Raw genomic sequence first — 27,043 nt, forward strand, 5'->3', positions numbered from 1 at the left:
GGGAGGAGGGTAGAGAGAATAGTGCAACAATGAATGAGTGGAAGCCCAAAATCTCTGTAAATGTTTATGAAAATTAATAAAATATAGAGAAAAACAAAACAAAACAAAAAACAAGCCTGTAAGCAGGAGTGGCACCCATTTCCGTAAATAGCTTGCCTCCAAAAACCCTATGAACCAGGAGAAAGGATGAAAGTCACACAAATGTTGAGGACTTTCGTTCATAGGGTGGCTATGAGTTGCATATGACTCGATAGCACTTAACAACAGCAACAACATGAGTTTACAAATACAAAGAAATATACTTTGGACATGTCTCAAGGAGGGACCAGTCCTTGGAGAGGGACTGTGCAGGAGAGGAAGACCCTCGATGAGATGAATTGATTCAGTGACTAGAGTAATGGGGGTAGGTGCATCGGAGACAGTGAGATTAGCATAGGATAGAGCAGGGTTTAAGGCTGTTGTACACAGGGTTGCTATGAGTCTCCGGTGACTCAACGCCACAAAACAACAACAAAAACCAGCAACATATCATTTTAGTTTTACAACACAGCCCTCAGTCTATGCTAGTATGTCTTGGATCCTACATTACAAATATTCTGAGATACTGATCCTCAGAGCCCTCCCAGCGGCTGGGGCCCTTATCTGGTTACCCACAGAGAAGCCCCTTCATTTTCTCAGTGTGCTTTGGAAACCTGTCATTTCTGTGCCATTGCTACGAGCTAGGGAGCTAAACAACAAGAGTTTGGGAAACATGAGGCAAATTTAAGAAAGCCAGGCTCCCTCATCTTTAAAGAGTAGCTCTGAAGTCTGTGTTTTACAGGAACTTCCAAGGTTTCCCAGCAGGACCTGTGATAGAACATTATAGTCCCTTAACACTAAGCTCCTGCTGTCCATGGTGGTAACCAGTGTGACACCTAAGTTTTCAATGGCAGCCTCTCCTTTCCTATCTCATGTCTTCACTTCCTCACTGATGTTGCCATCACCTCCCAAGTAAACTTCTTGTCTCAGGGTCTGCTCCTAGGGATGCAAATTGTTGTTGGATTGGCAAAGTATGTTAAAAAAATTGCAAGAGTCATCTGGGAATTGAATGTTAGTAAATTAGTAAGACTAACACACAAAAATATGTGAAAACTTGAGCAGGAAGCTACATTCAGGTGAATGAGGTTATGGGAAAAGAAGAGAGAACATAATGTGACATCAGAAGAATATTCTGCCAAGGGTTCAACTTAAAGTTAGCCTGGGAATATCAAAGAAATGCTCAGAAGGAAATAAAGAATCTGTGTAATAAATAAGCAGCTCCTCTGTCAGTGACAAGGAAAATTAACTTATTGTCGGGTTATTATTAGTCACTGCACCAAGAATTTTACACTTGCATCTTGTCAAATACACCTCACAAACTATGAAACTCAAAGCAAAGTGCTAATGAGTAATTTGTTGGAGGTGATACACCTCATAAATCAGGGAGTTAATATTTCAATTGGAACAGTTAACTGCACCCCATGTTTTTAATCTGCACATTACTGGCTTTCCTCTACCCAGGAAACAACACTGCACTCTTGTTGCGCAAGATCTAGTTACTTAGGCCTTGGCTCCTGGGCTGGCCTCAGAAGTGATTAACCTTAGGACCTGGAACTAGAGATGAGGTGGCCACACATGAATGGGAGAAAGTTTACTAAGTGACTTAAATCAACTGTCCAGACTAAAAGAGTCTAATATTCGCTTCATCTTACATGGTAAGTAGGAAAGTACTACAGAGAAAGGCTTGCATTTGTGATAGCATTTAATCAGAAGTATAACTGCTTCAAGGGAGAAAAATGGGCAATCTCCTCCCGTGCAATTTACAGTCTTTGAAAACTTCCTAAAGGATTAGTTATGAGTCACTTCCAATTTAATGGCACCTAACAACAACAATCTTGCAGCAACAGAATCAACAAGCAGTAATTTACAAATGGATACATAGGTAGATAGAAATGCTAAGGAGGTATGGGAGGGTGGAAGGGAGCATGCTCATCCACAGTTAAAGGTCTCGTTGTAAACAACTGTATGTACACTACTTAGGTGGTGTATACATACTAATACAGACAACAGAGTATGTAAGAGGTAGAGGCACGGGAAACTCTTAGGCATGACCACACTCCTCACAGACATACTATGCAATGCTAGAATAACATGGATTAATGAAAAAACATGTAACATGATGAACTTAGAGTTGCTGAGCAAAATAAGGCAGACACATAAGGCTAAATATCATGAGATCTAGCATGGATAAAAAGAGGAAAGGGAGAAAAAAAATAAAGGGGAGGGGTGCTCAGACTCACTGGCCTAAGAGACACTGGAAGAACCCTGAAAATTCAGCCCCAAGACAAACTACCTACGTGAAGCCTTTAGTGGAGACCATTTTTCAGCAAACTATAGATGGGTCCATAGAGTTAACCTGAGAAGAATACATACCCAAGAAGAATGTGTTTTCTAGGACAATGAATTACAGCTATCAAAGGATATCTATCTGTTCACGTTCACATGCAAAGGTGAAAGACAGAGAGGGGCAGAAAATCTGGATGAAAGGAAACAGAGAACACAGTGTGGAAATGAGGAGAATGAGGACAAATGGTGGGGATGTCACAGGATATTTACAAAATTATCAAATGGGGAAATACTTTTCTCAGTAAACTTTCACCTAATACATAACATACATACATACATATTTATTTTTTCAAAGTGAGAATATGTCCACCTTAAATGCTGTATTTTGGAAGCAGGAGTGGCATCACTTCCTAAGCACATGCCTCTGGAAACTCTATGAACTTGGATACATGTTTATAGTTACAGAAAGGCTTTAGGACTTTTGTTCATAGTGTCGCAATGAGTCATGCTCCACTCTGTGACAATCGACAATAACAACAAATGCTGTATTAACAAACGAATTTAGGGTCGTTTGGATGACTCCCCTCACACATCTCTGATAGCATGCAACTAATTAAGCTTCTCACATTACCTTTAGTAAATGAATAATAAGATAAAAGATTTAATTATGCAGAAATGAAGAGGAAAGGAAATCTAAACAAAGCCTGTGAAATCATAACTAAGGTAACAAACTCATTTACCTGACCCTGGAGTAAAAAATGAAGGCATTGCACTTGTTAAGATTTAAGACAAATAAATATACAAACAGTTAAAATTCACTGCTGTTGTGCTATTTTTACTTACAGGACCCTTCCCTGGGTTTCCAAGGTTGGAAATCTTTAAGGGAGATGACAAGCTCAACTTTTCTCCAAGATTAGAACTGCCTATCTTTGAGTCAGCAGCCCAACACATGCCACATTATGACATCAGGGTTCTTTTCTTTATATTTACAGGCATAGAACTGATTCAAAGCTGGTACAGGCTGAAAAATAATGAGCTAGTAAAATATTGTAAAAGATGGGTTGAGTCTGGAAAATTATGCTGAGTGGAACATCTCAGTCACAAAAGGACAAATACTGTGTAGGTCCACTGTCGTAACAGCAGGATGGATACGGGGATAGGGAGAGTAGGGAAAAAATGGAAAAATAATAAACACTACACTGGAAAAGGTGAAGGAAAGGGCAATCTAAACGGACTGGATGATTAGACATTATGTGTATCAGAATAATCTGAAACAGGATAAGCATTACAAAGTGAATGGGGAGGGGAAGAACTGTATATGAATGAGTGAATGAAAACCAATCTCTTTGGAAACTTTCACTAAAACCACAGTAAGAAAAAGAAAGTGATAGAGTTAAAATTATATATAAATAAAATATTTAGATATGAAAAATATTTGGATATACAGATATTTACACTGGACTCTCAGTAAACTCAAGTGTTTATTATTGTTCCTTAACCAGAGATTATATAAAAATTAATCATTTGCTAATGAAAGCCAGAATGTGATTTAGACTCCATAAAATATTCTTCTCTTACATGAATTTAGAACTTAAAGAACATAAACTAACATTAACAAAATACTGCATATAAAAGCAAAACCACAGACTCATTGCTGTAAAGTTGGAACCGACTCCTGGCTGACTGTCTAGGAGGTTTTCAGATGCTGTAGAACACCCAGGAGAGCCTGTCCATCTTATCCTGCAAAAGAGCTGGTGTATTCAAATTGTCCGACTTTGGGCTGGCAGCATAACTCCTTGTCAACTAGGCCACTAAATCTACAAAGGAACTAAACAAATCATGCAAACCAACTGCTGCTTTCTACCGTATGGAGGCTGTGGCCCTACCGCCTGGCCCTGGATCCCCGCTAGTGACGGACCTGCCAGCCTTTCTGAGCAGCTCTATTTACGAAACCGCAGTATTATGAACAAAAATGCTTACTTAAATTTCAGCTTCATGAGAATATTCAGCAACAACTCTAAGTTATAATGCATGCCTTTTTAATGAAGTAAAAGGACATCTTTGTTCTGTTTGTGCTTTTATAGTTTCTGAGAGGCTGGGAAAAAAATCTCCAAACAGTGCTAGCTGGATTGCAGCAATTAACAACAGTTTATTTTATCTTAACATAAATTTAACAGTAAATTCTAAAGATGGAGCTTTATGTATGTTACTCAGAGACCCTCTTTGAGAGACGGAATGCTCCTTACCCATGCCCACCATCTAGATAACACATGAAGTAGTCAGGTAATAGATCTTTTCACTATTGTTCTAAGTGCAAAATGGTTAAAAAATGACTGAGAAGTGAGGAACAGTCAGTCATATTACTAATTTCTAGGGTGTAATCATGATACTTTAATTAGATGAAACCAACTCTTCTTAGGTTATGCATAATGATTCAATAACAAACAACAGTTCACTGCTGTCTGACTTATAGCTCCCTCTCCAACATCTGCCCTTGGCTTGGCAGTGCAACTGCTTACCCACTAGACCACCAGAGCCCTGGGTTAGGCATACGGAATATATTCAAATAAGAAGTGTTATGAGGATGGTAAAGTGAAAAATATCTCCCTCTCTCTCTCTGGATGCACACAGGAATGCAAAATAATGCAAAGCATTATGGCTGAGTCTGACTTAAGAGATATGTTCATTTTAAGCTACTATGCTATAATCAATCTAAAGCTATGGTGGTTTAATGATAAGGAGTTGCACTGCCAACCCAAAGGCACCTAGTTCGAATCCATCAATTATTTTTCATGAACAAGATGGGTAATCTCCTCTCGTGTGATTTACTTTCGGAAAAACCCATGGTCAATTCTGAGCTGGTTCCAATTCACCAGCATGTAGTAAATAGCAAAATAAATATAAAAGTTAAGGGGAAAAGTAAAAAAATTATCTTGATTGTATTTTTAAACTGTATTATATTTTAGGTGAATATGTGCAAAGCCAATCCATTTCCCTTTAACAATTCACAGGCAGTGTTTCATGACACTGCTATTCCTCTAATGTATGACCATTCTCCATTTCCACCCTGAATTCCCTGATTCCATCCATCCAGGTCCCTTGCCCTTCTCATCTCTAGTTCTTGACAAATGTTGCCTCGTGTAGCTTTCTTCACCCTCAGAAGAAATATGTCATAACGATCACATTCCTTATGGAGGCTGCTAACTCAAAGACCACACCTCCACAGCCATTTAAATCTACCAAGTGTTCCATAGCAGAAAGATGGACAATCTCTCTGTGCAAGTTACAGCTTCGGAAATCCACTGGTGGAACTGCTAGAGTCAGTAACAACTCTACGGCAGTAAGGAAATGAGAGTTAACAACATGGAGCTATTTATTTCATACTCCCCTAGAGTTCTAACATTCCAACTCAACCCTAGAAATGAAACCCAAACTAAATGAGTGGGTTTATAGGACACTTAATACTTGACTAATTAAATAATGCCTGGTGGCCTATTGGCAAGAAGCTGTACTGCAATCCTGAAGGCACATGGTTTGAAACCACCAGCTGTTCTCCAGGAAAAGGATGGGCAATCTCTCATGCAATTAACTACCTCTGAAAACCCACCAGACAGTTGGCTATGGATCAGTGTCAACTGTGGGGTACACAGCAACAAAAACATGACTATTTTAGGCACATAAGCAACTCTACTGCTATCCAGTCCTATCTGACTCATGGTGATGCTCCTGTGAGCTTCCAAGCCTCACCCTGCATGGGGTCTCTTGATGGGAGGAGATGGCCCATCTTTCTCCTGTGGAGCCACCGGTGCATGCAGTGCTGCTGACCTTTAGGCTATCACTCCAACATGCAACACACTACACCGTCACGTCTCCTTATAATTAAATGAGATGTTATTGCTAGGTTACGTCAAAATGACTAGAACTCATAGCAACCCTGGAAGAGCTCTGTTGACTCAGGTAAGGAACTGCACTGTCAACCCAACACACGAGGCTCAACTCTACTAGCTTCTCTGTGGGAGAAAGATGGACAATATCCTTTCATGCAACATATGGCCCCTAAAAACTTACTAGAGGGGCAGCTATGAGTCAGTCTTGACTTGACAGTACCCAACAACAACATAGCAACCCTATGAAGAGATGGAAAACGAAATAAGGCATGTTAAAGTATCTGGCATAGAGCAATCAATAAAATGAAATGTGTCCATTCTTCATCAGGCATTTGTCAGATGGTTCTTTAGTTGCATCTCACACCTCACACAGACACATGAACTGTATGCAGTAACAAGACCAGAATTACCCAACTTTTGGCATTAAATAAGTACAAGTAAAAGATAACAAGAGGACAGCCTACTTGCCTTAGACATGCTTTAAAAACAACTCTTCTGTCCTTTTTAAAAAATTTAAAATACTTATCTTCTCTATCCTTTCACATTAAATCAGGTACACTTTCAAGAACGAAAATAAATCATGACAACATTGGAAATAAAAACTCTCAAGTCAGAGTACTACAAACCAACAGTAATATTATCATCACTTTACCTGATTTCAGGAGATGAAGAGCTTTCACTAGCATCTGGCCTCTTATTTCTTGGAAATGATGGACTAGCTGGAGGCATCTCACCACTTAGACGGTCAGGGAAAATACGGTCTTTATTCAAATTGATTTCAGAATAGGGACAGGTGGCAGCACTAGAAAATTAAAAGAAAAAGAAAACATTGTCATCAGAACAGACATAATTCTTCCAATTAAAATGACTGCCTATCAAGTATAAAATGCCAAAGCTCAAAAGACTGTATCATATACATGTGTGTATGATTAAAAGCGTAGTAGTATGAACTATTACCTTTAAATATAATTAAAGTATATCTAGAGAATAAAGATCTATTTGTACAAAATTGAAGAACCAGTATGACACACTCTTTGGGGCTGAGCAATAGTCACTGCAGGCTCCCCTCTGTATTTCTGTACTGTCCAGCTCACAGTTGACTACTGCAATCTGTTCACTTCAACATCTAGGACAGCCAACTGTTTTTTTCGTTTCCTTTATTTCAGGTGTTACCCTCCAGAAAAAGTCTGTTCCCTTATGTTCCTGTTTCTAGGCCAAATAATATACTTAGCATTCTGCAAGTTAAGCCTTTTCTTAATATGAAAAAACAAGAGAGATCAAGTCAGATAATGACCCACCTTACTTTTTATTTACGGGTCTTTTGTGTCTCATGGAAAGGCTATGTCATATAGACACAGACAAAATGTGACTAGCGGTTACATGAAGGGCCCAATAACCCACTGCCCTGTCAATTTCCATTCGCAGTGACCTTCCATTTGGTTTATGAGGCTGTGAATCTTTACGCGAGGGGATTTCCCATCTTTCTCCTTTGGAGAACATGATGGATTTGGGCTAATGAACTTTCCACCAGCAGAAAATATGTAATGCGCTACACCACCACAAGCCTTACTAGTAGATAGCTGTGTACTGGCAAGTCAGAACTGACCCACAGCTGACCCTCCAGTGGGTTTTTAGAAGCAGTTAATCATAAAGGAGGAGACTACCCATCCTACTATAAAGCAGCTGGCAGATTCAAATAACATGCCTTTGGGATTGCAGCATAGCTTCTTATCATTAGGCCACTAGAGCTCCCAAATTTACTACAGGGTGTAGGAATTTGGATGTAGACATTTTTGGTGGGTAGAAGGAGGAAGTGAGGAGTTACTGCTTAAGGTTAACAAATGTCTGGTAAAAAGGACGAGAAAATCTGTATGAATATTAAAATTAACATCTACTAAAACTGTTCATAAGCTTTATAAATCCATCAAAAACCAAAGCTACTACTTAGCAGTTTTGAGCTCTGACTCAGAGATTAAAAAACCACGACTAGAACTGCCCTAGAGAATTTCCAGGAGCAGATCATCCCTGTTGTTGTCAAGTGCTGTTAAAAGACATCAAGTCAAGTACAACTAATAGCAACTCTATGAACAACAGATCTGACCTATCCTGTGCCATCCTCACAAACTCTGACAGACGTGAACCCATTGCTTTACTGCATCAATCCACCCAGTTGAGGGTCTTCCTCTATTTCAGTGATCCTAAACCTTCCCAAACATCATATCCCTCTCAAGTGAATAGCCTCTCTTAGCAACATGCCCTAAATATGTGAGATGAATTTTTATCATCTTTGCCTCTAAAGAGCACTCTGGCTACCCCTTATCCAAGACATATCTGTTTATTCTTTTGGTAATCCACAAGGTATTCAGTATTGTTCTCCAACATCACAATTTATAGGCATCAATTTTTCTTCTGTCATCCACTGTCCAGCTCTCAGGTGCATAGCAATTGATTGAAAAGACCATGACATAACTTAGTTCTAAAACTAACATCATATTTCCTCAATAATTTTGAGAGGTACCTGACTTTAAACTTTTCAAGTGCAATATGTTACCCAATCTGAATGCTGGTATCAAGTGTATTACTGATTATGCATTCAAGTAAGATGAAGCCATTGACAGTTTTGATCTTTTCTGCATCTATAATGATTCTGCCTACAGGGTCAGTAATTAAAATTTTCGTTTTCTCAACATTGAGATGCAATTCATATTGAAGGCTATAGTCTTTATCTTCTGCAACAGTGCTTCAATTCCTGCTCATTTTCAGCAAGCAAGTTTGTGTCATCAGCATAACAAAGGTTACTGATGTAATGTCCAACCACAATGGAATGGATTGAGAAATTATAGTACGTTCACACAATGGAATACTATGCAGCATGCAGGAGCGATGATTTTGTAAATTACTACCTCACTTGGGAGTGACTGAGAGGCATTATGCTTTGCGAACTCAGTCTCATAAAGACAAATATTGTATAAGAAATTTACTGTAGAACGAGTATGAGGATCCAAGGCAGGGATGGGGAAGCAGGAGGTGAAGATGGGCAGTGTGGGGGTGGGGGCTTAATCATAGGGTCCTTCAATTTGATGGGTGGAGGGAGAGAAGGGTAAAGGAAGTGGGGAAGATCCAGCGTGAAAAACAATGTATATGAACTTTGTAAGTAAACCAGTATTAAAAAAAAAAAATTAAAAAAAGAAGGCTATTGATGAGTCTTCTCCAATCCTTATGCCACATTCTTCTTCATAGAGTACAGTTTCTTGAATGATTTCCTCAGGATACAGATTGAATAGGAATGGAGAAAGGATACAACACTGAACATACCTTTCTTAATTTTACACCAAGCAGCCCCTTGCTCTGTTCACACACTAGCCTCTTTATTTGGGTTTACGTTTCACATGAGCACATTAAACGCTCTGGGACTCTCATTCTTCTAAACGCCTAAGGGCTAGCTTCTTCACCCCTAGTGTTGATCTAACTTCTATGCAAAGAATAGATTTGCAAATTGACTCAGAATTATTATCCATTTCTTATATATTAAATATCCAGAGATAACCGTTAACTTGTTTAAATTTCTTCTATGAAAGAGTTATTTCTTACTGGAAAGACTGGATTAAACAATTTGGTAGCCAGCTATTTCTTAATAAGAGAATATTACAACTATCCCTCTCATTTATCATTGATATTTCAACATTAAAAACGAATCATATCTTCAAATTTCATTTCTGAGATACACATTCTAACAATTCTAAGATCAAATCTAAGTACTGTAATCTTCAGAGACGTGAACAAAATAAATGTTAGTCAACACAGGCTTTTGCTTATATGCTCACAAAGCTGATTATTCTAGCTAAAAGAATGACCTTCCTTGTTATCTAAGCACAGAATGTATGTTTTGATTTATGCAGTTTCTCAGTAAATTAATCCAAAGAGTTTTCTCATTATGGTTTTTCTAAACACAGCACTCTCAGTAAGGACAAAAATAAGTGCCAGTGAAATGAACCTTTCAAACAATATCCATGAGGCAGCAGCTATTTCACAAGTCTTCCAATGAATTGGAAAACACGCTGTGCCTGTTAGGAATTAATAATATTTTGCCAGATAAGAGAGTTCTGAGTGTTGTAAATAAGACAGTGGTGACAAGAAAGCAAGTTCAAATGGTTGAGGAGAAAGGAGCTAGCTCTTGGGCACGAGATGACACCTTCCACCTAATTCCTTGAAGATACCCCTCAATCCTGAGGTCCACGTCAGCAAGTGACTCTCTCTGCCCAAGAAGTGGAAACTACCCATTATGACATGTAAACAAAAAGAAGATAAAATCAAGCTTCTTTATCACTGTATGCTTTTTAAGACAATGAGATACTTGTTTCTCTAATTCCAATGAAATGGTTGTTCTTGTTATATGTCCTCCACTGTGAGTGTGATTCACAGAGACTCTATGACCAATGGGTCTGAATTGTGTCCTATCTTGTACCATCCTCATTATCTCAATATACTTGAGCCCACTTTTATATTCACTGTGTCAATCCATCTTGTTGAAGGTCCTACACTCTGACATGATGTTATTCTAAACATGATGTTATTCTCCAAGGACTGGCCTTTCCTAATGGTATTTAGTACTATTTAGTACTCTTCTCCAACACCACAATTCAAAGACATCTGCCATACTCAGTAATTATACAACTTTCTGATGCACAGTAAACAAACAAGTTGATGTTGTTAAGTATCAGAGAGTAAAAAATGACTCATAGCTGACCCTCCCATCTTTCTGCATGAAGCAGCTGGTGAATTCAAACTGTGTACCTCTGGGTTGGCAGTGAAGTATTCCTTTGCCTTATTCTAATTACCTTCTATGATTCACCCCATCATTTCTCTCTTACAAAACACAATGCTATGAATAAATGAAGAAAACACTATATATGAAGAAATGCTCTAAAGATGTACATCATGCAGTTGGAGAAGACAGTCTTGATAAGTGGCTGGGGCCACTGGGGAGAAGGCATGATTGCTACCATAGAGCCTGCTGGTACAGGGAAGTCTCTCCACTCAGATAGGCTCAAAAAAACTTATTACCACTGGGTTGCAACCAAGACACAGCTGATCATCCAGAGGGTTTCTGGAGGCCGTAAATCACATGGGAGGAGACTATTCACCATTCTTCTGCAGAGAAGCTGGTGAATTTAACCACCAGAGATGTCATCTTTGGATCAACAGTGCAATTCCACACCGACTACGCCATTGTGAAGAATGAGAAATGCTATACTGTGTATTTTCCCTTCTAGAAGATTACAATTTAAAAAAAAAATCTTCAAATGTACCCCAACAGCACATTTTGTTTCCATTTTTCATTTCTATGTTCTTTTTTCTTTGCAATATAAACAAACTGTGTGTTGGGGTTGTAAAGTTTCAATAAGCAATGGCGTGCAGCTAGTATTATAAAGAAATTATGTATAAATGTTATAGCTTCATCTGTCAGGGAGTACTCTGAAGGCTGTACTGTGACAGAGGAGTATGGAGCTGCCTGCAGAAGGAGCTGTCAAGAGTACTAGGCTGGGTGCCACTGCCAAGTCCCCACTTCTGAGCTGTCAGGTAAAGCATGCTACTCAACTTCCTGAGTGCCACTGTGACGTCACCCAATCTGGGAAGAAATAGTAGCTCCTTCATTACAGGTTTATTTTGAAGGCTACCTATTCACCCAAAATAATATCCACCAGTATGTACATAAAAACCTGTTCTAGTGATATTTGTTATTACTAAGAAAAAAAGTACCCCAAAATATTTACTGAACAAAACAACTAATGAATTTATAATTCAAATTTAGCATGTTACTGAATTACTCCTGGCAGTTAGGCTCATATAATGTGTGCAAAATAACCCAGCCACCTTCAACAGCAAATATTTAATAACTTCACTCGTGGGGTGCCCCAGGGAGGCTGCTCCCCACCCAGGCAAAAAAAAAAAAATTTAATAACTTCTAAGATGTAAGGCTTTTAACTCAGTTTAAATAAATCATGTAACTTTTGCCTTGCAGCCATACAAGCATCAGAAAGAATTTTTAAATTAGTATTTGTAAATAGAATTACTATTCTATGATCAGACTTTTACTATGGAACACAGGGAACCTCATTAGAAACTGGGGAGAAATGTTTAAGGAAGATTAAGTAGCATTTGAGGTGGCTGAAAAGAGAGAGAAAGGAAATAATATCCATATGGTAATAATTAGAGTAAGTTTTCAATGCCTTTTTCTCTCAGAGGAAAATGCACTGCAATCTTCATATTTTTTAGATGACCCAGATTCACAAACTGTAACAACTAAATAAACAAGAAATTCTTACTGAGCAATTCAATTAACTTGTAGCTTGAATATTTACAGTGCTAAATTAATATTTTTGGGTAAGAATGATATATCTTAATAGTTAACAATTTGATTCTTAAAAATATGAGTTTCTTAGTATTTCAGTAATCATCTAAAATTTCTACAAAGTTGAAAATATTCTATAAATAACCCCAATTTCTAATGGCTAATATGGTTTAATTAGAGATAACAGAAATATATTGGAAGATACTTCTCTTCCCAAGTTCTTATTTGCAATTGTGTGACCAATGCCGTCTCACATCTGACTATTTATATCTGGTTATTTGGGGTTTTTTTTGCAACTTGGATGTTAGTTTATAGGCATTGCACCTTCCGTATTCAAACTGTAAATGTACCAATAATATCATATTATATCACACAAAACATCTGAACAGGGAAATTCTCATTACTAATGGTCAACCCAAAATGACTTATCTCAGAATCTAGGACTAATCAGTATTACTGGTGTTGCTAAGAAATGGCCAAATAGCTAGAGAAAATCTATTTTAAAAACCATGAATATATTTTCTCCCAGGAAGATTTTTAACTATAGATATTCCCTTTCATTCTACATGATCACCATGGTGACCACATTTAGTATGGATCTGAATTTAATATCAAGTCCACATCTTTGTATTATGCATGGGAAGCATTACCTCACACATAAAAGGAACAAACACCCTCTTTTTGACTAAATCCTCATGTAAGTAGCAGCAACCACATACCTGTGAGTCCCCAGGTGTCTTGCTCTCTTAAAATGGCCTATCCCTTTACAGCCTGGTGTTGAGCATCCACTATGTTCTGAAGTTTCCATTAATTCTAAGGGGTCTGTTAATAAGAGAAAAAAAATAAATGAGGCACCACATTAACCAGGAGGCTGTAAAAGTCAAATAATCTGGAATTGGGACAGTGAAGAAAAAAAAAATTTTAAAAAATCTCTAAAAAGACAATTTTTTATTCAATATATTCATGCTTCACTTGCTGACAGGGCTAGAGTTCAAAGACTAGGCTGTTGTATTAAAAATTGATATTATGGGAAAATGAAGGATGATCATGTTAGACCACAAAATGAAGGATGTTTATATCATTCTGTAACTGCCAAATTATATCATTACACAACACACAAATTACATCATGACACAGCTGCCCAAATACTCAGAATTACAGTCGTGAAGACATATAACTGTAACCATGATAGCCAATGTCACCCTCCCCGATAGCCAATGTCACCCTCCCCTGTACCCTGTTGTTGAGTACCACCACGTCAGAACCAACCCATAGCTGGCCGTGACTCCAGCAGGTTTTCAGAGGCTGCTAATCACATGGGAGGAGAATGCCCGTCCTTCTCCTGTGAGCAGCTGGTGGATGCAAACTGCATGCCCTTGGGATTGCAGTGCCTTATCTTACCACTAGGCCACCAGAACTCCCTGTACCTTCTTCTTGTTATGTGCTGTTGAGGTGGCTGTGATTCATAGTGACCCTAAGTGTTAACACCTCTGAACCCTGCTCTTTCTTGAGCCAATTTCATTGTCTCTGACACATGTACTCCCATTACCCCCGTCACTGAGTCAATCCATCTCCTCCAGGGTCTTCCTCTCCTGAGCTGTCCTTCTACCCTTCCAAGCATGATGTCCCTCTCCTGCAACATGCCCAAAGTTATGCATAGGAAATTTCTTACTACTGTAAATGTGAAATGTCAGATATTGTCTTAGTTGGTAAATGAGTAGGTATATAGAAAAATTATATCCTATGCTGTCCCCTACAACTTAGTTCTCAAATAATTTCTCTTTCTCCAGTAGAGAAATGACTAATTTTGATATAACTTATTTTTTTCAAATTGCCAAAAATTCAATAATTATCTAAATCTTCATTAATGACAAGACTCTGCTTTATATTGAGTAAATTTCTAAATATAACAGCTAATATGGGAATGCTTGAACACTGAATATTCTAAACAGTAGGATGGAACAGAGAGTAACATGGCTCAGATCCCTACTTGCTCCTTCCTCTGCATCCTCCCACCCGCCTCTTATCCCAACCAGTAGGGTAATGTGTACCCTTCTTGTCCTTGATTTAAGCACTTAAATAAATACCTAAAGTTTATATACAGATGTAGCAATTTTCTGGAATTGTTTTGTATTTTGCCACATAAAAGGGACAACAAAGATGTGTACTGTTTTGAAAACATTTTTATGTTTTTACATTCACAATGTCTTATAAACATCCCCTTCTCTGTATTCTTTCTGACTTCTGCATAGTATCTGTAGCACTGCTTTAACTGTTGTTAGGTGTCTTAGAGTTGATTCTGACTGGTGGTGACTCTAGGAACAACCCGTCAAAATTGTGCCCTATCTTGTGCCACCCTCACAATCTCTGCTACATTCAAGTGAAGTCCCATGTCAACACATCTCTTTAAGGATCTTCTTTTCCTTGACCCTCTAATTTTCCTAGGACAATGTCTTTTTCTAAGGACTGGTGCTTCCTAAGATACCAAAAATATGTGAGACACAATGTTACTATCTTTGACCCTAAGGAGCACCCTCGTTACACTTCCTACAAGGCATCTTTGTTTGTTCTTTTGGTAATCTATGTTACATTCAATATTCTTTGCCAATAACACAACACAAAGGCATTAATTCTTCATTGGTTTTCCTTACTCATTGCCCAACTTTCACATGCATATGAAACAACTGAAAATACTCTATGTTGAGTTATGTGAGCCTTAGTCTTTAAACTGACATCCACTCTATGTGTGTACCTTAATATATTTAACCACTTGTTTCTGAATTTTGTTGTAAACACTTAGCAACAGACACCATCATCTATTCCTTCTTGTGTTCTTACACAGTTTTAAATATATAATCAAGAAATTGTTATATCAAGAAAAAGCACATCTATAATACATTGACTTTCCTCTAAAACTGGGAACATGGAGTACAAAGTTGTCGGTATACTTTCTTTAAATTGAAATTGTAGTTTCTTAACTGACATTCTTATTGGTTGACTGAAGATTCTTTTTAAAAGAGTAGAGAGATTCTTGGCACACTTTGGCCTAAGTGTTGTTTGTAGTTGACTTGACGGCATATTAACGATGACAGTATCATAATCAGGATACTGATAAGGAAACAAACTACAAATTAAACTTTAAGTCAGCCAAATTATCTTCCAAAAACCCAGTACCAATTTTAAAGGATGATATTTGTTTGAAAACAAAAGGAATAAGGATGGCTATGCACACTTTACTTTTTCGTGCATTATATTTTTTTTTGCTATATTTTTATGACTACTCAGAAACTCAATTTATAAAAAAGTAATTAAGAGCAGGAAAATACAACACAGAGAAGTGGAAAGAGCAATGGGACAAGGAAGTTATGCACACAATGTGACAAAGTGGAGGCATTTTTCCAAGTCCTCCCAGTATCTCTTACTCAAAGGAGGCTGAAGAGGATGCCCAGTTTTGGAACACCAGCCGACAGGGTGAATATCAGGAGAATCTGCATCTATCCAGTAGTCATAACAAGCACTCCAGCCATCAAAATGGACCTGAAAAACAAAGGGAAATAATACAATTCAGGTAACAGTAATTCCTACAGGAAAATACATATGCGCACAGAACTGATTTCTATTCTCTTTATAGAATATATTTAATATCTAATGAATTATTCTTATTCCGTAAATATTTTATTCACTCTATACTGAGAGAAAAGGTCTTGCAAAAGGGACTTTTGAGGGCATAAGTTCTAAGATATCTTCTATTTATTTTCCAATACTATGAGCAAAGAGAGTTAATACAACTTCATATGCTCAACACAAAACAATAAACATTACTAAAAAAACGTAACAAGAGAGGAAAGGAGGACAGAAGGCAAATGATGTGGTAAGAGCGAGACGAGTGGAATGGGGCTGAAAAAGCAATTTTTTAAAATGTGTCCTTTTTTAATTAGCTCTCCAATAGACTTTATAGAAAACTTTAAAGATCATCTTTCCTGATAAAAACAGGGCAGCAATGGTTTAGGCCTGGTCACTAGGGACCAGTGACTTCTATCTTTCAGTAAGAGGGAATAAACTGCTAATGCTACATATATTTTACCTGAGAGTAAAGTGATCAGGTTTGCTAGCTAGACCCTTTTGTCATATCATAAATCTCGTACTCCTTACAAGATAAGAGATATCAGACAGAATAAAAAAAAAATCAAACTTTAAATAACTTAACCATAAAATTTCTGGAAGAATGGATGAATGAATTTATTTGGAATCTTAAGAATAAGATAGTTCTAATAAACAATGTACCAAACTCAAAAGCCATAAAAGAGAAAGTTGATTAATTTGACTATATAAATGTAACATTTCAGAGTGACATCAGTGAGGGAAATACAAGGAGGATATTACTGTTGTGGCTAGGTGCCCTCAGGTCAAGTGTGACCCACAGCAACCCTATGAATAACAAATCTGAACCCTGTCCTCTCCTGTGCCATCCTCACACTTCCCTACTGTGGCTGTCACTGTGTCAATGCACCTGGTTAAGGTCTTGCCTCTCCTTTGCCGACCCTCTGCCTGTCTAAGCATGATGTCCCCACCAAGGAAGAGACTCCCCTAGCAAAACGCCTGAAGTATATGAGGTGGAGCTTTATTATCTTTGCCACCAAAGAGGCCTCTGGCTGCACTTTCTATAAAACATACTTGTTATTAACAGCTACAGGTTGGGAACCTCTTACTTAAAGCAGCTGGATCTGGTGTGAAGCCTTATTTGCTATGAGAGGTACAATGCTAAATTGTCATTTGTATTTGAGGAATATTGTTTTAATTGGTACACCACTTGTCTGTCACTTTGCTGTACTGTTGATGCTCAAAGCTATGCCATCAGTGTGCCAAACAGCCCAAGGGTTACCTATGGTGGACAGGTTTTAGTATAGCTCCTAGATTAAGATAAAGCTCCCTGGTTAGAAAACAGGATTAATCATCCACTTCTTGAATAACAGGCCTCTGAAAATCAGATGGACAGTAAAGAAATAAGGAGGATGGGGAGACCCATAACAGGCCCCAAACCACCATCACTACACATATAACCAGACATTCTGTCATTTATTTATAAACATTTTATCTACCAATATGAAAAATACTAGAAAAGGACACTGAGAGATATTTTTAAACATACTTGAGTTTAGAAAATAGAAAGAATTCAGATCTACTGAAGCATCCACAAAAATCTACAAGGATAGACAACAAATCAAAATACAAATCAATGATAAATTTCAGGAAAACATAAAAGTCCAAAGAAAAAGACTACTTTGTTGAATAGGAAAAAATATTTGTATATTCTTAATGATGTGAGCTCTGGGACTTAGTCTGTAGAGAGGTGAGCTGCTAGCTGTCTGGAAGTTAGAATCCACCAATGGTGCTGAAGAAGAAAGATGTTCAGTCTCCTCCTGTGCAATATATGCAGCCTGGGAAACCTGATGAAGAGTCAACTCTGAGTCAGTTCTAATTCAACGCATGAGTTTAGGGAGCTCCAGTAGTGTATCTAATCCCTAAAGTAGGTTCTAATTTAACAGCAATGAGCAAATGAATAATAATATACACAGTAAAGCAAGAAGTTAAGAAATGGTGCTTAAAAATGGATGAATTCAGAAAGAGCAATAAACAGATACTATTGAGACAACTGGAGATAAAATGTCATAAGCAACAGTCAAAGGGTTCAAACTTGTTGCCTTTCAGTAGTCACACTGGAGATTCAGGAAGAATGAGTTCATATGTGTACATTAAGTCTTTTAGTAGCACTTGAGTATATATCCTACAGCAATAAATAAAAAATAAAAATAAAAAAGTGGTGAGTGATACATGTAAGAATACTATGGGCAGAGTCTTTATTGCTTCCTACAATGAGGGCAGCTAATGTCAAAAACAAAGACAAATACATTCTAGTCATCTTTCTTTAACTGCATTGATGAACATCTTCCAAAATACGTCTTTAAAGTGTTCACTGGAAATAGTTCAAAATAGGATATATTTAACTTTAAAAATGATTTCATGTAACATACTTAAAAGTTGACTTTTACCTCTGAGAGACACAAAACATTAAGTTATAACAACATACCTTCTATTTTTCCCTCCCTCTTCATTTAAAAAACAAAACAAAACATTATTAAATGTTACTATCTCCCATATTAATAGAATTACTGTTAAGAGCTTTTTATATTCTCATGATAAATGCTGAAACTGAGTAATTGTCACCTGTTCACTGACCTGTTGAAAACTTCATAAACAGTGAGATATTTATTCAGAGGTTCACCTTTAGCTATAAAATTAATTCCTGTAGTTATATATAGATACATCTCATAGCCAGCTTATTTTTGGCAGTTAAGTACTCCCTAGAAAGGTATTTTGGATAGGAAGCTCATTAAGCAGCAGAGAGAGCTGGAATATAGTATAAACCAAGTAAACCATCATCCCACTTTTAAGTACTTTTGTTTTATTATTTTCTCCTATGTAAAATCAAAGAGTGAATATAAGTATTTTTCTAGTAGAAAAGTTGTATATGTTCTTGAAGTCATCTAACAAAACCAGACATGTAAATCCTTATCAATGATTACTCCAGCAACTGTAGACGGTGCCTTGCTATTATTTTGGTTTTATTTCTTTGGAAAGCAGTTGATGTATATACCTAATACTGAGTATCTCATTATGTAACCGTTTGCACTTATTGTTAACAGTAAAATATCTACTATTTATTTTGTGCATTAAACATGTGTCTGGCAGTAATTATTCCTACTGTACAAAGCAAGAGTAATGGTGGCTGTGATGTTTAGGATTTCATGTAAACATGGTGAGGCTATTATTCTCAGGATTTAGTAGCTTTTAACAGTATAACTTAGTAGTTACATAATGATGTAATCTGACAATTATGTAATGATGTAGTCATCTTCCATTTTATTATATGATGTGATTTTCCTCAATTTTCACATAACACAAATTTTACTGTAACAAACATTACTTTGGAACCTAATCATATTGTTAAGTAAAGAATGGACGTGTATGTTTTTAAAAATAGTATCATGCAACACATTATTAAAGATAAAATTTTTACTTAATTACCATTTTGTATTTTTATAAAATGTTTAATTTTAACATTATAAAAACAATTTCTTTTACTCTACATAGTCTGCTGTGTACAATCAGGTTGGAACTGACTCACAGTTGACCCTCCAGTGGGCCTTCAGAGGCACTAAATAACATAGGAGGAGACTGCCCATTCTTCTTTCATACCGTAGCTAGTGGATTAGAACTCTGTGCCTTTGGGATTGCAGCACAGTTTCTTACCAGCAGGCCATCAGAGCTCCGTAGCAGTAAAGTAACCTCACTGCTAAGTCAAAAGCACATGGTTCCAAACTACCAGATGCTCTGTAGGAGAAGCCTGGGCAATCTACTCCTGTGCAATTTATTCCCTGTGAAAACCTGCTGGAAGGTCAGCCTAAGAGTCGTTCCTGACTCAACAGTACCCAACAACAGCAACAACAAATCCTAACCTGGGTGATCCCAAGACTAAACATTATAAACATCACAGCTCTATTTTCCTTAGAGCTTTTAATTTTGAATCACAGCACACATACATACATATATACATACAGGGTCTTGTTGTTATGGATTACTGAGTCAGAAGCAACTCACAGCTGACCTTCCAGGGGGGTTTCTTTTTACCACAAAGCAGCTGATGGATTCTAACAAGATGCCTTCAAGTTGGCAGCACAGTTCCTTAACATTAAGCCACCAGAGCTCCCTACACTGGCCTGTGTTGTTGCTTGCCTTCGAGTAAGAAAGGACCCCACAGCTGAATTGCCAGCAAATTTTCAGAGGTAGTAGGTAAACCATGGGCAGAGACTGCTCCTCCTTTTCATGTGCAGCATCTGATGGATTTGAACTCATGCCTATACTGGCCTGAAGGCACTAGAAATAGCTTAAAACATTACTATATGACTTAACTATGCTCTTTGATTTCCCCCTTAAAATAAATGCTATGCCTGCAATTCTTGAATTAAAAGGTAAACAACATTCCAAGACTTTTAATGCTTATGACTAGGATGTTCTTCAAAAAGACTGAGACACTTTGCATTCCTATCAGCAAAACAGTCAAATAACCTTCATGACCTAAACCCAACACAAGTCCTTCTGCCCCCAAAATTCTGACCAATTTGATTAATATTAAAAATAACAATATTTTATTAATCCTGTATTTCTTTGACTACTATTATAGATTGTTAAAAAGACTTCTAATGCTAAATTATGATGATTGCTTCATGACTTATATTACTACCTACTTGGGTTGCCAAAAAGTTAACCAAAAAGCTGGTGTTTCAAACCACTCAATGGCTCTAGGTGGAAAGAGCTGGTGATCTGAGTGAGATTTCTAGGTGAGAAACAGCAGCGAAGAAAACCTTAACGATAGTTCTACTCTGTCATCACTCTGTGGCTTACACTAATCAAAAACTGACTTCAAGGCACCCAACATCAAAGAGCAAGTAAGAGGAAATGTACCTTATACCATTGTTAACAGTGGCCTTGCATCATTTATGACATTTTGTAGACTTTCATTAGATTACATAATCTTAAAAATAGTGCATCGAGTATTACAAATCCATTGTATAACAATATAACAATATCATCTTTGTTTAAGTTTTTGATGTTGCTTTTGTTTTTTTTATTGGTTTGCTTACAGAGTTTATATACAGTGTGTCTCACACTATCCTTCATTCATTACCAAATCTTGTGACGCTGCTCTGTAATTTTTCTCATATGCTACACCATTAGAGGTATATAAGGAGATGACTTCCCTCCCTCCTTTTTTTCAATGGAACACAGATTATTCCAGCTTAAAAGTTAGTCTTAATTTTACCACTGCAAATCACTAATGTGTAGCTGACTTAACGGTTCTGTGCTTTAGTCTCACCAATAATAGAGGGATATAAATATTCTACACCATCAATCATCACAGTATCAATTGATGTGAAACCAGCCTCTTTGCAAAACACTGTGAAATTCTAAACAGCCTTATGAAGTAAACAGAAGAGGTATTGTATTGAAAAGTGAAGTTAACCCTAAAAGCAAAAACATGAGGCAAAAACCCTAAAGGCTTCTCATTTGGAAGTTCTTAACTATGTTTCACTTCATGATAACAAAAAGTGAACCATCACTCCAAACATTTTCTTATTTTATGAGCATGATCTAACTTTTATAATTGTTGTTGTTGTTGCTGTATGTGCTGTTGAGTCACTTGCGACTCATAGCAACCCTATGTACAACTGCCCTAAACTCTTTTCTGACCTGTGCCAATCGCACTGTCTCCGATACACCCACCCTGATTACCAGTCGCTGAATCAATCCACCTCATAGAGGGCCTTCCCCTCCTGCGCTGTCCTTCCACCCTCTCAAGCATGATGTCCCTCTCCAAGGACCGGTCCCTCCTTACAACATGTCCAAAGAATGTTAGACAGAGCCTCAGAATCCTTGCCTCCAGGGAGCCGCCCAGTTTAATGTTTTCCTTTAAATTAAACCAATTAAAACCTAGTTTTATAAAAAAAAAATAAAAAAAAAAAAAAAATAAAACCTAGTTTTATAAGATCACTGATCCTAATTCTTCTATATTAACATACAATATTCTTTTGAAAAGGCTCATGTAACAGACTTCATAACAATAGTAACTTTCAGCTTTGTTTTTTTTTAAAAAAAATACTATCAGAGAATCAACTATTATGATTTTCCTGAATGAAGTAGGATTTTAGGTTAGCAGTGCAATTCCCTACAGACTACACCATGAAAGCTCTCTGAATAAAATAGTATTTTAATGTATCTTAACCCCAAACACCCCCCAAATACTATGCAGTCATAATAAAAGAGAAAACGTCTTACACAGAGATAAAAAAAAAGTAAAGAGCTGAAGGAATAATGTCCCACAAAAATAACACAATTTACTCTGCATATTCCTATGAGTCTACTAATTTAATTTTATTACTTCACAGGCATAACATCAGCAGAAGTTACCATCCAAAAGGTCTGATAATAACAGACAAATTAAAAGCACATCACAACAGAAAAGCACTTACTTTTATTCGATGATCATCTGTGTCTGAAACAGTTGCTACTCTAATAAAGATGGGATTCCTTTTGTCTACAACCTCAAGCCTCATTTTCTTCTGGAATCCATGAGGAGGTTTCTATTGTAATAGAAAATTGTACTTAGTTAGGTTTAGAGGAAGAAATCGTACAAAAAGTAGACTCAAGGTTATCATACAATAATTTTATTTTTAAAGGAGCTGTCTGGAGGACCAGACTGTAAGATCTCTCAAGATACCAAAGTGGCACTGGCCCTCACCTTCCCCTACAATAAACACAACCCAAAATGTATGCTCAGGCCCTTAAGCCCTAGAAATAGAGAAGTACCTCATGGTAAGGACAAATATGAAAGACCAAGAAGCCTTTTATATTAGATGGAGGCATCTTGGCAAAAGTTACATTTGAAATGGAGAAGAATAAGAATATTACTAAGAGGAGACATCACGATTATAAATAGTAATGAAGAGAAAAAACAGAATACTCTAAATAAGAAAATCAGCACTAAGACAGGCAAGATGGGCAAGCTTCTCCAGTAGCAGGCTTTACCAAGGAGGATCTCACAGCCTGCTAAGGACTCGACAGATACTAATACCACTGGGAAGGGACAGGCAGTGAGAGGAAAGGGAAGGGTTTAGTATTTAAGAAGCACCCCAAAAGAGCCACTGACATCAAGTCAATGATATCAGACAAATTAAATATTCTGAGCTTCAGGTCCCTCCTCTATAAATTGGGGGAAATAAATCTGTAGTTATGAAGAAGGAAAAAGACTTGGTGGTCTGCTTCCATAACACAATAGTCAAGAACATCCTATGGGACAGCTGTACTCTGTCACATGACTCATCATGACAAGGGGTCATAATAAGTCAGTGATGGTACTGAAAGGATATTTATATGTGACATTTGGGTTTTTCATCTGGGAGATGCTTAATAAACACCAACAAATTATTCTTCTTTAGCTTGATTTCTCAACATTCTGCACAGAGCATTGCTATCCTGGAACACACTCTCCATTATAAATGTCTTAGGGTTTTCTAACCATATCATTGCTAGCATATTGTTCTCAGCAAAACACTTATAAAAATACCTCCTCACTATGACTGTGCTGCTTTTAGAGAAGGCTGAGGTCACCCTTTACAGACTGATGCCCCACCGTTTGACAGCGAAAGGACTGTGCTCTGAGTTACAGGATTATCTCTATCTTTCCTTATGTATCAATTAAGGGAAGAAGGAGGAACTTTACTCACACCCTTGAAGGAATAAAGCATTTTGACTGAATACTGTAAAATGAAATACTTGATGTGTCAGCTATTTGTGTCATGATATCTATAACAATATTTTATAAAGAGGGCATAAAATTATTTTTTAATTATAAAATTATACAGCATATTCTAAAATTTATTCCTTTATAAATACTAGATTTACTCTCAGATAGAATCATATATACTTTTTTATATGAGTTTTCTTCACTCAATATGACTTTTCTTTGAAAACTTTTTTGACACGAATTTCTTTTAAACTTGGATCTATATCGTCTAATTGTTCCTGTCACTCAAAATACCAGCAATTTATATCAAAAAGGATCAATTAAAGAATAGCATTACTTCTGGTACACTAATTGTTTCCCATCTAACAAGAAATGAAAGCATTTTTCTTAGGTGTTTTTCTATAAATTCATAATGAAATATAAATGTTCAATCTAAGATCAGGGAACTGGCTAAGGGGGGAAAAAAAGGTTTTGGTCTTAGAGGCAGGCAGATCCAGCTTTTTTAGACCAGGGCTAAAAACTCAACCCTAGTAGTAGGTCCCTTAAGAGACGAAATCATCCTTATGTCCAATAATGCCTCCTGTGTAATTACTAACCACACTTTGTCTCCTGTAATGACTCCTCCAGCCTTCAGGATACAAGTCCTATCTGTAGTAAGCCGTGAATATTCTTTGTTTGTAATAGCTCTGTTTCAATGCGATGTCTCCCTGCTAACTAGACACAACCCTGTATGCCAGTGTTCCTTACCCCACCCCTAACAGTTTTTAGCCCTGCCACTGTGACCTTCATGACCCTGTCCACAAGGCGCCAAAAGCGAGCTCTCCTACTTAGAGCTCTGCTCATAGGAGGAAGCCTGGTGACCGCTATAGGGCTGGGAGCAGGAGGCTTAGGCATAGCCACCCATTTTTATTACAAACTCTCTATGGACATTAGCCGGGACATAGACAAGGTAGCAGATTCTCTCCTGGGCTTACAAACCCAGATAACTTCTCTGGCCAGAGTGACCTTACAAAACCGTAGAGCTCTAAACTTGCTTACAGCAGAGAAAGGAAGTATGTGCCAGTTTCTAAGGGAAGAATGTTGTTTCTTTGTGAATGTGTTGGGCATAGTCCAAAATAAGGTCCAAGAGTTAAAAGAATCTGTTAAAAAGCACCTGTCTGAGGCAGAAGCCTATGATTTATTTAACTGGTGGAAAACATCCTGGGGTAAATGGCTTATTCCACTTCTTGGACCCCTCACTGCCCTGATGCTTATCCTAACCCTAGGTCCCTGTATAATTAACAGAATACTCAACTTAATTAAAGAAAAGAACAAAAAAAAAAGAAATATAAATGTTCAAGTGTGTTATTTAAAATGAAGGAAAGAAGAAGCTATTTCAAATTCTCTCCTTGTAAGAGAATGAGGCCTTTTTTCAATCTTTTTAAGTTATATACAAAAACAGCGATCCTAAGTTAACAAGGCATCACAAAAGAAAAGAATAATTTCTAGGTTGGTAATTAAACATACTGATCATCAGGAGTAAAACGAAAATAACATCTCAGATTGCCACAGGAGATATAAAAGAATTAGCAAATATAATTTTTACTAAAGAAAATACCTGGAAGAGAAAAAAGAGGTTTGCTGAAAACTGGCAGTAACTTGCCATACTATCTCAACCAAAAGCATTTTCTAAGAATACTTTAAAGTCAAAACTAATGGTATTTTTTTAGATGTTTCAATAAAAGTTATTTGATTTTCAAATGTCTAAAAATGTCTTGAAAATGAAATTGGAAAAATTTAAAAAAATGTTTTATTTGACTTCTTGTACTACAATCACTCCCATTCTGGTTAACTTGTACTCTCTCTTTTTGTCCTAACACGTCAGTGAATGAATACCATCGTAAATGATAATTATTCAAATAATATGAAATGTATTATCTTACCACTTTGAATGCTCTTGCAGGAGCAGGTAAAGAATTGGTTTCTTCTAAGTATTTATCCCAAGAAAAATGCTTCACATTTGGGTAACCTAAAAAAGAAAGAAAGAAATCCTAAGAAGCTGAACCAAAATAATTATGAGAATCATGAAATTACCTACAAATTGAACTATTACTAGTGTTACAATCTACAAAACAGTTTATATATTATGCATATGAATTTAAAAGTAGTTATACATTCTCTTTGTAGTAACACATGTTTGCATATTGATCATGACTTCTTTTTCTTTCATTTTTTAAATGAACATTTAAAACATTATGTACATACATCACATATATATCATGAAGGTAATTCATATCACAGATCATCTTACAAGATACAAAGTAAAAAGAAAATATACTTTTTAATCTAGTAATTTCCTATGTACTGATCTGGAAAAATTTCATAAACATGCTAAGATAACACCAAATTGTAAATGAGAAAAAGGTGATTATTAATATAATAAATAAAATATAAATGAGAAAATGAAGTGATTATTAATATACAAATATACAAAAAGCATTTAAGCATACTGTCATGTGCACTATTTATATACCTTGCCATATTTTTAGGTCAAAAATAAGTTACTGAACAGGATTAATAGAATGCACTAAACCAACTATCCTTTCTTGTCTATTTCCTCCAGAATTTAAAATCCATAATTAGGTATCAGCTAGAGTTAATGAGATCTCATTAGAGTGAGGTAGGACATTGGCTACATAGAAGGGACTGAAAAAAATAAGTAAATATATTGGAATCAGTACAAGCCAGGTCTCTCACTGACAATGAAGAGTGGGATAAATATGGAGAGAGAAAAACCAGAATGATTCAAGCGAAGGTAATGTGTAAACTTCAAATTTTATGTTGTTGTGATATACTGGTGAATCAGAAACTGACTTGCAGTGGACGTTCCAGTGGGTTTTCAGAGGCAATCTTCTGCCCATCTTTTTCTCACAAAGCATCCACCACAGAGCAAATAGGGGATTCTAACTCATGTCTATGGACTGGCAGCATAACTCACTATCACAAAGCCACCAGAGCCCACACCCTGCCCCGAAATTTTTTCCATATGTGTATATGTTTGTGCAGATAAACACAAACATACACACACACACACACACA

The 27,043-nt window shown here is 36.9% G+C and overlaps 1 protein-coding gene across 2 annotated transcripts in view; it reads right to left on the bottom strand.

The window, feature by feature from the left end:
* The window catches only part of L3MBTL3 (l(3)mbt-like 3 (Drosophila)), a 128,122-nt gene that overhangs the window by 38,856 nt on the left and 62,223 nt on the right, over positions 1–27,043 (bottom strand). For both annotated transcript variants that reach the window (XM_006884993.1, XM_006884994.1), the window contains 5 exons: positions 25,888–25,973; positions 22,692–22,802; positions 16,026–16,140; positions 13,323–13,425; positions 6,904–7,053 (listed from right to left, as the gene is read on the bottom strand). In XM_006884993.1, the coding sequence (XP_006885055.1) occupies positions 6,904–7,053; positions 13,323–13,425; positions 16,026–16,140; positions 22,692–22,802; positions 25,888–25,973 (565 nt within the window). The remainder of the gene's footprint in view (positions 1–6,903; positions 7,054–13,322; positions 13,426–16,025; positions 16,141–22,691; positions 22,803–25,887; positions 25,974–27,043) is intronic.

The sequence above is a fragment of the Elephantulus edwardii genome, unplaced genomic scaffold, assembly GCF_000299155.1.
Source record: "Elephantulus edwardii isolate Elephantulus edwardi_28Jun2011 unplaced genomic scaffold, EleEdw1.0 scaffold00039, whole genome shotgun sequence".
NCBI classification, from domain to species: domain Eukaryota; kingdom Metazoa; phylum Chordata; class Mammalia; order Macroscelidea; family Macroscelididae; genus Elephantulus; species Elephantulus edwardii.